The 16,208-nt window shown below is 41.8% G+C and overlaps 1 protein-coding gene across 1 annotated transcript in view; it reads left to right on the top strand.

The window, feature by feature from the left end:
- The window catches only part of LOC137385156 (NACHT, LRR and PYD domains-containing protein 12-like), a 60,436-nt gene that overhangs the window by 8,727 nt on the left and 35,501 nt on the right, over positions 1-16,208 (top strand). Inside the window, exons 3-5 of the mRNA XM_068060101.1 lie at positions 4,127-4,298; positions 4,404-4,469; positions 13,308-15,045. Of these exons, the coding sequence (XP_067916202.1) occupies positions 4,127-4,298; positions 4,404-4,469; positions 13,308-15,045 (1,976 nt within the window). The remainder of the gene's footprint in view (positions 1-4,126; positions 4,299-4,403; positions 4,470-13,307; positions 15,046-16,208) is intronic.

Genomic DNA, 16,208 nt, shown 5'->3' with positions numbered 1-16,208 from the left:
CACTAATAGTGCATCTCAAAATGTTATTTTCTGAAATATATCTGTCTACTTCACATTTGAATGAATCAATACTAACTCCAACTTCCCTAGGAAGTGTGTCCTACAGATTAACTGTTCACTCACTGTAATATTGTTACGAGAGATTAGTTGTGAATTTACCCTCCTTGATGCTCAGGCTGTGTCCTCTGTTTCTACTGTACTGGACAAAGTGAAACAGCAATCATATCACCTCTCAACCTTCTCTTTTCCAGTGAGGACATTCCCAGATTACACAATAGTTCCTCAATTCCAATCACTCCCTTCTCTCAGTTATTCTAGTTCCTCTTTTCAGTAGCAACATTAACGTTTATGTACTGAGTCAATCAGAATTATACACAGTCATCTAAGTGCAGTCACATGAATGATTTTCGGAAGTGACAGGATTATCTCATTCTTTCAGCTCAATCTTGCACTGTTAATACACCCTAACATGTAATTTGCTTCCCGGCTGCCACTGAGAATTGTTGCAATGTTAGATCTTCAAATTGCAGATTGTTACAGGATAGAAACCGGGAAATAGGAAAGAAAGGATAAAATGGCAAATACCATGAATCTGAAACAATGTTCTGAAGAGGTGAAAATATCAGTGGATCCATCAGTATCTGTACAAAGAACAGGGTAGTGGTTCGAGTGTAACTGGAGTCTGGACTGAAAACAAAGGGAAAGAGTTTTAGTCGGATTGGAAAAAAGGAGAGAAGAGAGGCAACAGGCAGGAATTGGCGGGAAGGCAATGAACCAGCCAGGAAACTGCTTAATAGTAAATTGGGGAACTTTAGATGACAAAAATAGCCTGTGGGTTAAACAAAAGCCATTTAAACACAAAGAGCTGAAATGATGAAAATGTGAGAAATACAAAACGGGAAAACAACCCAAAAAGAAACTGAAGGGACAGAATAACCTGGTTTCCCATTAATGCTGTGCATTTAATTCATCACATACTTACAGTCTTGAAGACTTCCATCAACTCATCCCTTAATTTTCTCACCTTGAGGGAATGATTGCTAAATTCTCAAATCCCACATTAACTCCTTAGTCTCTGGTAACATCCTGATGAATCTGCAGGACAGTGTCTCGATTGTTTTATTTCATTCCAAAACTGTCCACAACTTGCTCAGTTACTTTCCCCTGTGCCCTTGGTGTGCAGCGTCACTTCCCAGGTGGAATATCAGGAAATTGAACTCATTCAGTGTGTAATCTTCTGCCCTTGTGCTCTCGGTGTGGAATGTCGCTCTCCATGTTCTCCATTAGATATTGGGAAGATTGACACCACAAACTCCATCTCTTCACCTCTTGATTTTTTCCCCCTGCCAGACAACCAGGGATATTCACCAACATGTTGCAGCACAGACATTTGACAAAATTATTGACTCAGCCATGGACATGGGGACAGTTAATCTGCATATAAAGTCCATAGCCAACCTAATGTCATCAAAACAGAGTAAATTTAAAATACATTTCTCCCGATGAATAAAGTAGCTAAACATCACTGGAAAGCAGTACAACTGTATTCGCTAACAAGCAAGTAAAACAGTATGTGATGCCAGTGTGAATTACTTTTGTTGACAGAATAGAGCTAGCTACACCATGTACTAACATTACATTTGCATATAGGCAGCGAGCTAAACTATTATGTGATAAAAACCAGACTGCGAGAAGTAACAGTCTCTTTCCCAAGCTGGGTTGAATAATCTCTCATTTCGAATTTAACACCACGTTTTTTTAATGGGTAAGAACAAAAGCAGGAAAAAACATTAACATAGAATGAAAATTCACAGCTACTTCCCAAGTCCCTCCTTGGTCATTGAGGACACTTAATACATGTTAGACTTTATAAAATATGTTCCAGTCCAAAACTTGAATGAGATGTGACTGTGTAGATTGATGTCCTTCGCAAAGTTAACATCAGAACCTGCGCAATATTGCTGTGGTCTTTGTGAAACGGTTCATTTACTCAACTTCCCATTCTTCTCCTTTCTCTAATGCTAAACTAGTATTTTTGGGGGAGTTTCTAGTTTGTTTCGGTCAGAGGTGTTTTTTTTAATGAAAGGAATTGTTGTCATTCTGCATCACTTGTTCTCCCTCTTTCCAGCAGGTTTTCTCTAACACACACACCCCACCTGTGCTGTGTCTCAAATCGTTCTTCCCTCCCCTCCCCCTCCCCCAGGCCCCTTTATAACTGAAATAAGTTTCTTTCAAGTTTTGGGGTTTGATGTTACAGTTTATTAATCTTTACTTCCTCCAAAACAGCTGGAACGCTGATGGCCGTTAACCTGGACCTGTCACCAGGAGAAGCTCCGCACTTGCCATCCCGTGGGACCGGGAGCTTCTTATTGGGGGTGTTTCTGAAGCATTACCGCCCACCCACCAGCACTGTCCCCCCAGACCCACACCCCCCGGCTCTGTCCCTCCATTCCTCCACCCGCCAGCTCCAGTACTTTGCTGCATTCTGCCGACCCCCTCTCTCCATCTCCAGCACCTGCTCCAGTCATACACCAGCACCATGCCTGTTCCCATCACAGTCGGTGATCTGCCCCACCCGGAGAGGCCCTGATGCTTTTTAATTACTTTCGCTCCTGATATTTTAAAATATCTTGCTCCAAGCCTTTAAACTTGTGTTTTAAAATAACCGAGCGGCTAAGGTTATTTTAAAACACAAGTTTAAAGGCTTGGAGCAAGACATTTACAATTACCACGGACTTCAACATTTTTAACCACGGACCACTGGTGTCCGTGTGCAGACACATTGTCAACTGCTGCTGGCCACTGCCTGAGGCTAAGTCAGACTGTCTGTGATTTCAGCATCCACCCTCAATCTGAACTCCATATCCGACATTCTCTCCATCACGATGATCCCCTACTTCTATCTATGTAACATTGCCAGTCTCTACCCCTACTTCAGCTCATCTCCTGCTGAGCCCTCGTCCATGCTTCCAGACGCAACTATTCCAATGTTCTCCTGCCCAGCCTCCCACCTTACACACTCTGTAATCTTCAGCTACTCAGAGTCTTCTGCCTGTACCCTGTCCCCTCCAGGTCCCATTTCTGATATCACATGTGTGCTCACACACCTAGAATGGCTTCCAACCCTCAGGCCTTCAATTTAAAATTCCTGTCCTTCTATTTAAATAGTTTGATGACCCCATTGCTTCCTTTCGCAGTTCCCGTCTTCAGTTCTCATCCCACTGGAATTTTCCATTGCTCTGACACTGTCCTTTTGTACAGCCCTTCCTTCACACCACCACTGGTGCTCAAACTTTCAGTTATCTTGGGCCTCACACTCTGAAATTCACTACTGAAACCGATCCCCATCCCATTCCTTCTTAAAACTTACCTTTTCTTTAGGTTTTGGTCACCTGTGCCAATTTATCCTGCTCTGTCTCGGGCCCACTGTCTGATTCAGCCTCTGTGAAACATCTTGGGTTGTTTCTTGACATTAAAAGTCCTATATTAAATGTAAGTTGGCGATGGAAGTCCTGACTATCCATTGCTGGATATGTTCTCCCGGTTACTGAGGTTTCATACTGGCAGTGGGTGTACAAAACATTGCGTATCTGACATTTCAATTACTGAGGGGAATATATATGGAGTGATTGGATTTTCAGTATTGTTATTATTGGTTGATTCTCCTGACTGATAAATCAACAGGGGTTGTTTCGATTGGTTGGTGATAATTTCTCAGATGGTTTTCTCGCTGCTTCCCTCAGTTCAGAATCGTCCTTCCCTGTCACTTGAGTTCTGATTCGCTGCTGTTTTATTTCTGAGTAAATCACAAAGTGTGACCGCAGGAAATAAGTGTGAGAAACAAGTGGATCATATTGTCAATCAGTATCTGATGTCATGTTGGACACTGAAGGACAGAGAAAACTAATCCCATTAAAATACTGCAGATTCTTAGTGATTCCTCACTCTCCTAGAACAATACATCTGATTTTGAATTTAGTTTTATCACATTTATTTGCCATTAATGTCTGAATCAGGATGTTTACAGAATATTCAGCCCATGTTCAGAATGTATCAGTACCTGGCCCAGTGACTGCTTTCTGTGCTCAAAACTGAGAATTCAGATATTCATTATTATTCTTTACAGAAAGTCACTGAGCTCGTGGAGAAGGGAAACCGGACAGACAGTTCCAAACTTCTCCTAAATCTGGTGATGGAGAAAGACTCTCGGGTCCAAAGGCTGATGTGGAAATCCTTTGTGAAAATGTGCCACAGGTTACCAAAGTTGTACAAAATGCTGAAAGAAATACAGGAACTCGGTACGGTAAAATCACACACTGAATTCAACTTCAGATTCAAACACTGCAGAATTTACTATAATATTACACAAATCTGATTTCATGGAAATTAATTGATTTTAACAGGTTGTGATTCATTTGATTATATGGACATCGCACGAGGTTTATCTGAAATACCCAGTGACCTGAAAGGTAAGTGATGACATGGAGATTTCAAACTGTTTATTTCACTTCCCAGAATCAGAATGATTGACTGTAGTCGTTTGTTTAAGAGATTGACAGGATCTGGGAATCAGAAAATCAAAGGCTGGAGAAACAAGATTGAACATTGTTTGGATTTGTTGTCAATTCTCAATTATTCGGCATAGATTCAAGTTACAATTCATATGATTTCTGTCATATCCTGTAAATATGTGAACATTGTATTTCACTTAATCCAGCTGCTGATCATTATTATTTCTGAAATCTTACACACATCTGGCAGGATCCTGATAAGCTGTGAATCTTAATACAAACCTCCTGTGTGCTGCACGGATGCTCTGGGCTCACAGTAAAGAGCAGTGCCTTGACCCAGATGTTAAGGGTTCCCTGCACCCCGAGCAATATGTCCCACCAAAATGATGAGCAGGAAGAGACCAGATGGTCCATCAAACCCACCCCATTCCACGAAGGCTCGAGCATTATAGCTAAACACTTCATCCCTCCCTTACCCCTTACCCCCACAAGACACCACTCCCACAGTCAAGCAAAAAACATGGAAACAACGAGAGTCAATATGGGAAAATGTGCTTGGTAATATTCCTCTCTGACTGCCCCCCCCCCCACCGCCCCCGCACCCATCCCCGTGCAATCCAGGAGATCACACGGACCACATTTTACCTATAAAGACACTTACCTTCTGCATGATGAGATCTCTGTCCCAGTCAGGAATTGGTCCAGCTCCCTCTTGAAGGTAAACAGAGAGTCAGCAGCCAGCAGCACATTCCAGAGGATCACAATTCTCTGGGAAAGAAGAACCATCGAACATCCAGTTTATTCCTACAATTACATAGTTTAAATGTGTGTTTGCTGGTCCTCCCAATCTGATAAACTAGAATAATCTATCAACAGAGACTCTATCCAGCCATTCAGTTATTTAATAGACCTCTATCAGGTTGCCTGTAAGTCTGTGCTGCTCTAAAATAAATAGACCAAGGTCCTTGACCTTGTCTCAGTAGCTCAGGTTCCCTAAGATAGGAATCATTCCTGAAGATTTCCTCTGTACCTTTTCCAATGGCACTATATCATCCACCATGTGGGGGAACCAAGACTGGGCACAGTATCCAGATGTGGTCTGACCAGTGACCTGTACAGTGTCAAAGTGGAACCTTGTCTTTTATACTGAGTGGTTCGATTAATATAACCCAGTACTTTGGTAACTTTAGCAATGATTTTTTTACATTGGTCATTAACCTTCAGTGATCTGTGTACAGTAACACCAAGATCTTTTTTCCCTCTCACACTCTCTCACTATTGATGCCTCCGAATGATTCCTGTGTTCTCTGATTGCCCGATCAATATGTGTGGCACTACATTTAACTAAATTAAATGCCATTTCCCATGTTTGCTTCACTCTCCTGGCACATCTACAATGTTTTTGGATTTGATTGCCCTCCTCAACCGTTTTAACCGTTGCACATATGTTAGTGTCATTTGCAAACCTACTTCCCATCCTCCCAACGCCACTGTCCAGGTCACTAATACAGACTGTGAAGAGTAGCAGGTCTAGGACCAGTCACTTGTAACTTGTCTTCAAGCTGAACCACATCTGTTAATTATAACATTTTGGCTGCAGGATTGAAGACAATTCCCAATCCAGAGTTTCAAATTTCTACTGATACATCAAGTTTCCATCTTCTGAAGTAACCTAGTGTGAGAAACCTTATCAAAGACTTTCTGAAAGTCCAAGTAGACAATGTGCACAGGATTTCCCTCATCCACCATCCCAATGACTTTCTCAAAAAAAAACTCTGCAAAATTTGTTGGGCAGAAGCTATTTTCTCAGAAGCTCAGTTATAAATTTCTATTGGTCCTTCCCTTTCCCTGTAAACATAAAAGACATTTCTTCTGATCCCATTAGCATCTTCCCAATAAGGGATGTCAGCATGATAGGCCTGTAGTTCCCTGGCTCTGATTTGTCTCCTTTTAAACTGTAGGGAAAGAGGTGGAGAAATGTGAAATATTGAAACGTTATCATTTCACAGCAAAGAATGAGACATCAGAGTGTGTTTGATCCAAACTGAGAATATATGTTAATGTTCACACAATAGAACATTAATCTGTGGAGAAATGTGAGGAAAAGACAATGTTCAGAGTGACTGGAAAGTTAGTTATTGGCCAACTTCCTAATGACAGTGAAAGAGAGAATCTCATTCTACTCAAAGAATAATCCTTTAACTCTGGAGTTGTTTTTGAACCCAATGTAATGACTAACAGAAACATATTTTTAATTTCCCAAACCTGCATTATAGGAAATCAAGACCAAAACAAAGCAATGCAGTATAATTATTGGTAGAACAGTTCAGATGAACTGTGAATGTTTTCTGCTCTAACATTACACTGAGAGGTGGGCTGTTGTTCAATTTCTAATTCTAATCAGTAACATGACCGGACTGTTATAAAACCACAATCAATGAATGTATGTGTAAAACTGCTGAATAATTGTTAGCTTCCAGTCGCCTGTAATTTTAATTAGGAGCATAGGAACAAAGGAGCAGGAGTAGGTCATTCTGCCCATTGAGCCTGCTCCACCATTCACTTTAGATCATGGCCGATCATTTACCTCAATGCCACTACCCTACGTTATCTCCATATCTCTTGATGTTATTAGCATCCAGATAGCTATCAATTTCTGTCTTGAACATGCTCAATGATTGAACTTTCACAGCCCTCTGGAGTAGAGAATTCCAAAGATTCCCTACCCTCTGCGTGAAGAAATTCCTCCTCATCTCAGTCTTAAATGGCCTATCCCTTATTCTGAGACCAGGTCCCCCGGTTCTAGACTCACAAGCCAGGAGACATATCCTAGCTACATCCACCCTGTCACACCCTGTAAGAATTTTGTATGTTTCAATGAGATCACCTCTCATTTTTTTGAAAATCTGGAGAATACAAACCCAGTTTCCTCAATCTCTTCTCATAAGACAGTGTCCCAGGGACAAGTCTGGTGAATCTGCATTGTACTCCCTCTATGGCAAGTTTATCCTTCCTTAAATGAGGATACAAAAACTGTACACAATATTCCAGGGTTGGTCTCACCAAGGCCCTATACAATTGCAGCAAGACATTTTTACTCTTGTATTCTCATCCTCTTACAATGAAGGCCAACATACCTTTTATCTTCCTAATTGCTTGCTGCACCTGCACGCTCGCTTTTAATGACTCATGAACAAGGACACCAGGTCCTTTTCGACATGAACATTTCCCAACCTCTCACCATTTAAGAAATACTCTGTTGTACTGTTTTTTCTACGAAAGTGGATAACTTCATACCTATTCACATTGTAGTCACCAAGGTGGGAGTAATGCAGTGCTAATTCAGTCCCACTACTTCGCAGGTCACAACATACCAGTAAAGTATCCCTCCTACTGAAAATTAGCCAAATTAAACACTTTATTTATCCCCCAGAATAAAGTACACCAAACCAGGTTTCTTTAAACAACAACAAAATTAACTATTTACTATTAAACTAAATCTTAAACAGTAATGGGTTAAATCTGTATATAGAAAAAGATTTCATAGCTTCTTATTCTTCCTAGCCCTCATGCACACACACATGCATTCAAAAATCGGTTAACTGGGGGAAAAAGCTTTTTTGTGTTCAACTATTTCTTAGCAATAATGAGATAGTTGGTGGTCATGGGCTGGTAGGATATTTCTAGATCGGAGAGGGATCCCAGAGTCGAATAGTCAGATGCTACTCGAAGTCTCTCCTGGCGGGTTTGATGAACAGTCTGTGATGGGTAGGCGTTCAAGGTAATTCATCTGCAGCAGGCGTCAAACGGGTCTTTCAGCAAAGGATGCAGCAACAGCTCTATCTAAATTTTAAAGTAACAGTCCAGCAATAGAAGCTTTCTCGAAATTTCAAGATCTCCCAAAACACAAACGACAGGAATCACTCTTGAGGCAGAGATTTTCCAGAGAATGGCGACAATAGCAATTTGCTACCTTTAACAATGCAGGGCTTCCTCTTAGCAAAGGAGCCTTTCTCCATAGAGAGCAGCAACTCCTCTTTCTCTGGATCTTTTCCTCTCCAGGGCTGTTTTTCTCTCTCCAGGTAGAACACAGCCACAACTCAGATGTAGGATTCCCTTTCTTAAGAGAGACAAGTCTTCTTTTCAGGAAGAGATCTTTTCCTGGTCTGCAAAAAGAAAAACGAATGAAAAAAAACAACTGCCTGCCTGTTTGTTCTGCCTCCTGCCTTTCCAGCACTGGTCTTTCACAAAGCAAAATTGAAACTGAACTCTTAACAGTAAGTCAGGTGACCTGTCATTTCCCTTGCTGTTGTTTGGAAACAGGTTGCCTTGCAATCTATACCCACCCAGTTCAGCATTTAGTGTTCTCAGAGAGAAATCCCCTTTTCTCCTAGTCTTTCAAAACACAAAACTCCAAGTTTTCTTCTGAAAAATAAAACACTTGTAACACCTCCGCCCTTGGTGAAATGAAACGCCAACTGTATAAACACATTTTCGCATTCATACCCATCATTCATTCTACTGGTAGTTAACACGATTTTTCTTTGTAGCATTTTCTATGTTCTATCAAACGGCTTTTAGATAGGTATATGGATAAAGGAGAATGATGGGGTATAGATTAAATTGTCCTTGACAGAGGACAAAGGATCGGCACAACATCGTGGGCCGAAGGGCCTGTTCTGTGCTGTATTTTCTATGTTCTATTGTTGCTCCTGGAACTGAAATAAGGTTAAATTTGTGACAAAGCATTGGCGATAACATTGTTTTTTTTTCCCGAAATGTGTCCAATCTTCAAATGATAAGGCTGTAACAATAATCTTTATCTTTATATTCTAGCATTTTGGTTTAAACATTTTTTTTTACAAAGATTGTTTCCATCAGCCAATTGCAACCTTCCAAACATAGTCTCCTGGTTTTTTCATGTGTTGTTTCCAAGTATTCCTAAAGACCAGCACCTCAGCAAGATGACCTTCATCGTTAGGAACAATGGCCACTACTGGGTTCACTCGTCTCTGAATTTTTTTTTTTGAGTCATTAATCTGTGTGGTAATACTTGACACTGGAAAACCCCGTCCATTGTAACAAAAACAGTTTCTTTCTGAGCTTGGGGTGTCAAAGGAATTTGCCAGGATCTCTCGAACCAAATTTACCTCTCAGACAAATGGCACTGCCCACTCTGTAAATATTCTTCCAAGCGAGAAATTGAGCAAGTCTGCCTTCATTACTGCATTGACTTTTCTGTAGCCTGAGCAAAGTTGGGTTGACCTGTCAGGTTTAAACACTAATAACTATTGGTGAACTCCAGCTGCTTTGACTCCATTCAGTTACGTTGTTTTCCAGCATGGATTTCTGCTTTTACTTGAGCCTGGACTTAAGCAAAAAGGTTGGTGTTTTATAGGATAAAATAAAAGCAAAATACTGCAGATGCTAGAAATCTGAAATAAAAGCAAGAAATGCTGGAAATACTCAGCAGGTCTGGCAGCATCTGTGGAGAGAGAAGCAGAGTTCATGTTTCAGGTCAGTGACCTTTCCTCAGAACTAGCAAAGGTAAGAAACAGGTTTTAAGCAAATAAAGCAGGGGTGGGGCAAGAGATAACAAGTTTTATAGGAATGGATTCCACTACATCCACATCATGTATGGCTAAGGTTGTACATCCTGGCTTATCCCGACGGACTCTTAAACGCTGTGAAAAGTCTTGTTAGGTCTTCACGTTGTTCTGTCTGTAAGTACAAAAGCATGTTGTCCAATTTTCCTTGCCATTCTGTATTAGCTAACTTGACAGTAGGAGGTTCAATCTGAAAATTGTCTAGGCCTGCTTCTACCTCATCCTCACTATCCTTTTCCTTCTCAATAGTCCCCATGACCTAGCATACCTGTACTGGTTTATCCTCCTCCCTGTGGTAATATTGCATCAACATATTGATATCAAACAGCCAATTCTTTTCCCAGTGATCACGGGTTTCAATCAAGTAATTTACCGTACCCACTCTTTACACCACTTTATACTGAACCTGCTTTTAATAGTTCACCCTGTAAAGGTAATAATACTAATACTTCATCCCCTAGTTGAAAATTTTGGGTCTTTGCATTCTTGTCCGCCCATTTTTTTCATATTGGCTTGGGATGATTTAAGATGTTCCTGAGCGACGTTACAAGCTTTCGTGAGCCTTTCCTGGAACACAGATACATCGTCGCGTATCGAAGGTTCATTCCTTTGTTCTAAGAATCTGTCTTCGATGAGTCTTATTTCTTGTCTGCGGGGAGGCAGTGGTGTAGTGGTATTGTCACTGGACTAGTAACCCAGAGACTCGGTATTTTTCTGGGGACATGGGTTCAAATCCCATCAGAGCAGAAGGTGAAATGGGAATTCAATTAATAAATCTGGAATTAAAAGCTAGTCTAATGATGGCCATGAAACAATTGTCGATCGTTGTAAAAACCCATCTGGTTCACTAATGTCCTTTAGGGAAGGAAATCTGCTGTCCTTACCTGGTCTGGTCTACATGTGACTCCAGACCCACAGCAATGTGGTTAACTCTTACATGCCCTCTGAAATGGCCTAGCAAGCCACTCAGTTGTACCTATTGTACGAAGTCAATAAAACAGAATGAAACCGGAAAGACCACCCGGCATTGACCTAGGCATTGGAAATCACAACAGCAAACCCAGCCCTGTCGACCCTGCAAAGTTCTCCTTAATAACATCTGGGGGCTTGTGCCAAAGTTGGGAGAGCTGTCTCAAAGACAAGTCGAGCAACTACCTGATATAGTCAAACTCACGGAATCATACCTGCCAGATACTGCCATCACCATCCCCGGGTATGTCCTGTCCTACTGGCAGGACAGACCCAGCAGAGGTGGTGGCACAGTAGAATACAGTCTGAAGGGAGTTTCCCTGGGAGTCCTCAAGATCGACTGCGGACCTGATGAAGTTTCATGGCATCAGGTCAAACTTGGGTAAGGAGCGTTCTTGCTGATTACCACCTCCCGCCCTCCCTCAACTGTGAATCAGTACTCTTCCATGTTGAACAGCACTTGGAGGAAACACTGAGGGTGGCAAGGGCACAGAATGTACTCCGGGTGGGGGACTTCAATGTCCATCACCAAGAGTGGCTCGGTTACACCACTACTGACCGAACTGGCCGAGTCCTAAAAGACATAGCTGCTAGACTGGGTATGCGGCAGGTTGTGAGGGAACCAACAAGAGGGAAAAACATTCTTGACCTTGTCCTCACCAATCTGCCTGCCACAGATGCACCTGTCCATGACAGTGTTGGTAGGAGTGACCTCCGCACAGTCCTTGGAGAGATAAAGTTCCGCCTTCACATTGAGGATACCCTCCATCGTGTTGTGTGGCACTACCACTGTGCTAAATGGGATAGTTTTTGAACAGATCTAGTAATGTAAAACTGGGCATCCATGAGGTGCTGTGGGCCATCAGCAGCAGTAGAATTATACTCAACCTCAATCTGTAACCTCAAGGCCCGGCATATTCACCACTCTACCATTACCATCAAGCCAGGAGACAAAACCTGGTTCAATGAAGAGTGCAGGAGAGCAGGCCAGGAGCAGCACCAGGCATACCTCAAAATGAGGTGTCAACCTGGTGACGCTACAAATGATTCTGTGATTATGAATATCTTAGCCTGTTGCCTGACTAGTCTGTGAGACAGCTCTCTGAATTTTGGCACAAGATGTTGGTGAAGAGGAGTTTACAGGGTTAAGATCATAAGAACTAGGAGCAGGAGTAGGCCGTCCGGCTGGTTATGCATGTGGTGTCAGGAGCCTCCGTCAACACCAGGTGGTTTGTCTGGTTTTATACTGCTTACACTTTTTTTTAACCAATATGATAGAACTGAGTAACTTGCCAGGCCATTTCAGCCAGCAGTTCACAGTCAGCCACATTGTTGTGTGTCTGTAGTCACCGAGAACCAGACTGGATGGACGGCAGATTTCTTTCCCTAAACGACATTAGTGAACCAGGTGGATTTTCATGACCATCTGGTAGTTTTCCTGTACAACATTCTTGATACTAGCTTTATTCCAGATTTATTTACTGAACAGAATTTACATTCCCCAGCTCCCATGGTTGTATATAAACTCATATCTCTGGATCAGTGATCCAGGCCTCTGCCTTACTAGTCCAGTGACGTAACTGTGTTACTCTACCCTTGGTGGAACACAGAGACCTCAGAGTTTTGTCAGGCTGGAGGTGGTTACAGCGATAGGGAGGGTCCAGGCCCTGGAGGGATTTGAAAATAATGAGAATTTTTTAATTAATATGTTGCTGAACTGAGAGCCAATGTCCAGCCAGATAAACTGCTCATTGTCTGATACAATAACAGTGGGATTACTGACAATTCACAGTATAACCCACTTGTGTCCGATGTCAAATTTCCCATTTCTGCAGAAGGTAAACACTGCTGATGGTTTTAAAAATGAATCCAATGTAATGTCTACTGTTGTAAAACCAGGATCACGTGTGGATTTGTAATGAGATTTCTAATCGTACAGGGCAGGACAGATCATGTTAACCATCAGAGGGAAAATATCACCTGTGTAGGCATCTCCATGTTCAGTAAATGTTAGAATCAAATCAGGATTTAAAACTTCTTTTCACCATTCTTCACTTTCAGGTGAAGTTTTAATTAACTGAGTTTTAATTTATACATACACCTCTATTGAAGCTGTGAATTAAATCTTGCAACTTTATTGAATAATAAAATGTTTTCAGAAGTTGTTTTTATATCAATACAGCTAACATTGAAAACCACTTTCTGTCTGTTCTAATTGAAGATATTCAACAGAAACACAAGGAAACACTCCGGGTACAAACTGAAACACTGAGAGTGAACACTATCCTAATAAAGGAGAAGGTTAAGATTTTCCAGCTGGTTGATCGATACGCTGAGCTAACGGTCATTTCTACTGTTCGAGATCGGACACTTGTAGAACATGAACTGCTGGTAAGAGGCCGAGACCATGAAGAGTGGAGAGAGAAACATCTCCGGATAGAACTGGAAAAAATCCGAACTGATCAATTGTTCCAGAGCAGTTTTTCCTGGGGAAAATCCAAATCTGGGAGTTCAGCAGCAGTGAGTGGAGCCCCGGGGATTGGAAAAACAACAATGGTACAAAAGATTGTTCATGACTGGGCCACTGGGAAAATATACCCACACTTTCAATTTGTTTTCAGTTTTAAATTCCGGGATTTGAATACTATTAACTGCAGAATAAACCTGAGGAATCTGATACTGGATCTGTATCCTTACTTTGGGAATGTTCTGGGAGAGCTCTGGAAGAATCCAGAGGGATTGCTGTTTATATTTGATGGCTTGGATGAATTCAAGGACATGATGGATTTTACTGACAATCGGAGAAATACAGAACCTCAGTACATGTGCACAGATCCCGAATGCTGGTGTGAAGTGTCTGACATTGTGTACAGTTTAATGCAACACAAGCTGCTCCCAGGATGTTCAGTGTTAGTGACCAGTCGTCCCACTGCATTACATTTATTGGAAAAGGCTGAGATCAGTGTCTGGGCTGAAATCCTGGGATTTGTTGGTGATGAACGGAAGGAATATTTCAACAAGTTTTTTGAAGATCAGACGGTGGCAGCAGCTGTTTTCAAACACGTGGAGGAGAACGAGATCCTGTACACCATGTGTTACAACCCTTCCTACTGCTGGATCCTCTGTCTGTCACTGGATCCCTTCTTTACACAAAGAGACAGGAAACAGCAGCAAGTTCCCAAGACCATCACCCAGCTATATTCCTACTATATTTACAACATTCTGAAAAACCATAGCCGAGAGATTGAAAACCCCCGTGATGTGTTACTGAAGGTCGGTGAGATGGCCTTCACAGGAGTCTCCAGGAAGAAGATTGTGTTTAGAAATGGAGATTTGATCGAGTACAATCTGCAACCTTCCCAGTTCCTGTCTGGATTCCTGATGGAACTTTTGGAGAGAGATGATTCTGTCCAGAATGTGGTTTACACATTCCCGCACCTCACCATCCAAGAGTTTGTAGCTGCACTTGCACAATTCCTGACTGCAGGTCGCGGGGACATCCGGAATCTCCTCAGTGAAGCTCACAGTGAGGAAGATGGGAGATTTGAGATATTTCTGCGTTTTGTCGTTGGTCTCTCCTCCCCACAGGCAGCTCGACCCCTGGAGGAGTTTCTGGGTCCATTTCCTCATCAAACGACCTGTCAAGTGATTGACTGGGTGAAGGAGACAGTTAAAGGACAGATTGGAAAAAACACGAATGTAACTGGTAAAAGGAAGCTCCTGAACACATTGCACTACCTGTTTGAGTCTCAGAATAAAGCACTGGTTCAGGACACAGTGGGATCTATGGACACACTTAAATTTAGTGGATTGCGACTAACCCCAATTGACTATGCCGTCCTGTCACACGTTATTGGTCTCTGTGATACCATAAAAAACATTAATCTATATCGCTGCGACATTCAGTGTGAAGGATTCCAGCGGCTGAGTCCCGTACTGCACAAATTCCAGGTGTTGAGGTAACTGTTTATTTGTCTCTAACTGTTGAAATGTTGAACAGTCACAGATTGTGTTGTTGCTCTGTAATGAAGGGAAAGAAACAGTTCTGTTGACCCTCAAACTTGGGTGTCAACTGACGTGGCAGACAAAAGACACCTGCACGAGATACTTCATATAAACACTTTTATTGATACTTAAATCACTTAGCTACTCATTATTTCACTTGTTAAACTACAATAAATCACAAGACTCACGGCTTGGACTTCAATTCGACCCGTTGTGAGGTGAGGTGATCAGTCTCCCTCTGATGGGTTCTCTTCACTGAACTGGACTCAGGGTTCCCTTTCCGTGATGGTCCTGCAGGTCTTCTCCTTTCGGGGCTCCGAGCCTCCCCTTCTTATCCAGTTTCTCCCAGCATTGCGAATGTTCTTTGTCACGTACACTCAGGACCTGGAGTCGTCTGTCTGCTTAGTTTTAAAATCAAAATACGTCTGCTGGCCTTCCTTCTTATCTGTAACCTTGCCTCACAGCATCCCACAGTCTCATCGAATGTTTTATCACCCACTGCCTAGCAGGCTGGAAAAGACTTTACCTGCTTCACAGCTCCGTCTCCTTGTGTAAAGCTGGCAACTTTTACCTTCATGCCTTGCACAGTTTTAGTTGTTAACCTTCGGCTGCAGTTCAGTTGAACCAGAGAGAAACAGATTTGACACAACGATGACAAATAATAAGAGGATTGTTTAGTTTTACCATCAGGACTGGAAAATCTAAAATGAATCCTTGTGAACCATCAGGGATTTTACAATCTGTATGGAATCAGTAAATACAGGTCACTGAAAGGGTCTGATAATTTAATTACAATAAATCATCATTAATAAGGCTGGACAGCGGAATGTAAATATAAAATATAAACCAGCAGTACAGAAAATTAATGTCAAATATTTTCCACATCCAGCATTTTAACTCGAAACAGGACAGAAAACCCAAGTTTAAATAATTAACATTAGCTATTTAATCCAATCCCATGCAGGATGTGTATGTCGAGTGAGATGTTCCCTGGATTGGGAGTATTGGGAAACAGGAATTATTTTAGCTGTAAATGTTTAGGATTATTCACAGTCCTGAACATTTAAGAGTGATTTTTGGGAGGTTAAACTTGCTGATAAAAAGGCTCCAATCTAAC

Source organism: Heterodontus francisci, chromosome 28 (genome assembly GCF_036365525.1).
Source record: "Heterodontus francisci isolate sHetFra1 chromosome 28, sHetFra1.hap1, whole genome shotgun sequence".
NCBI classification, from domain to species: domain Eukaryota; kingdom Metazoa; phylum Chordata; class Chondrichthyes; order Heterodontiformes; family Heterodontidae; genus Heterodontus; species Heterodontus francisci.
This window is presented reverse-complemented; position numbering and strand designations above follow the sequence as displayed.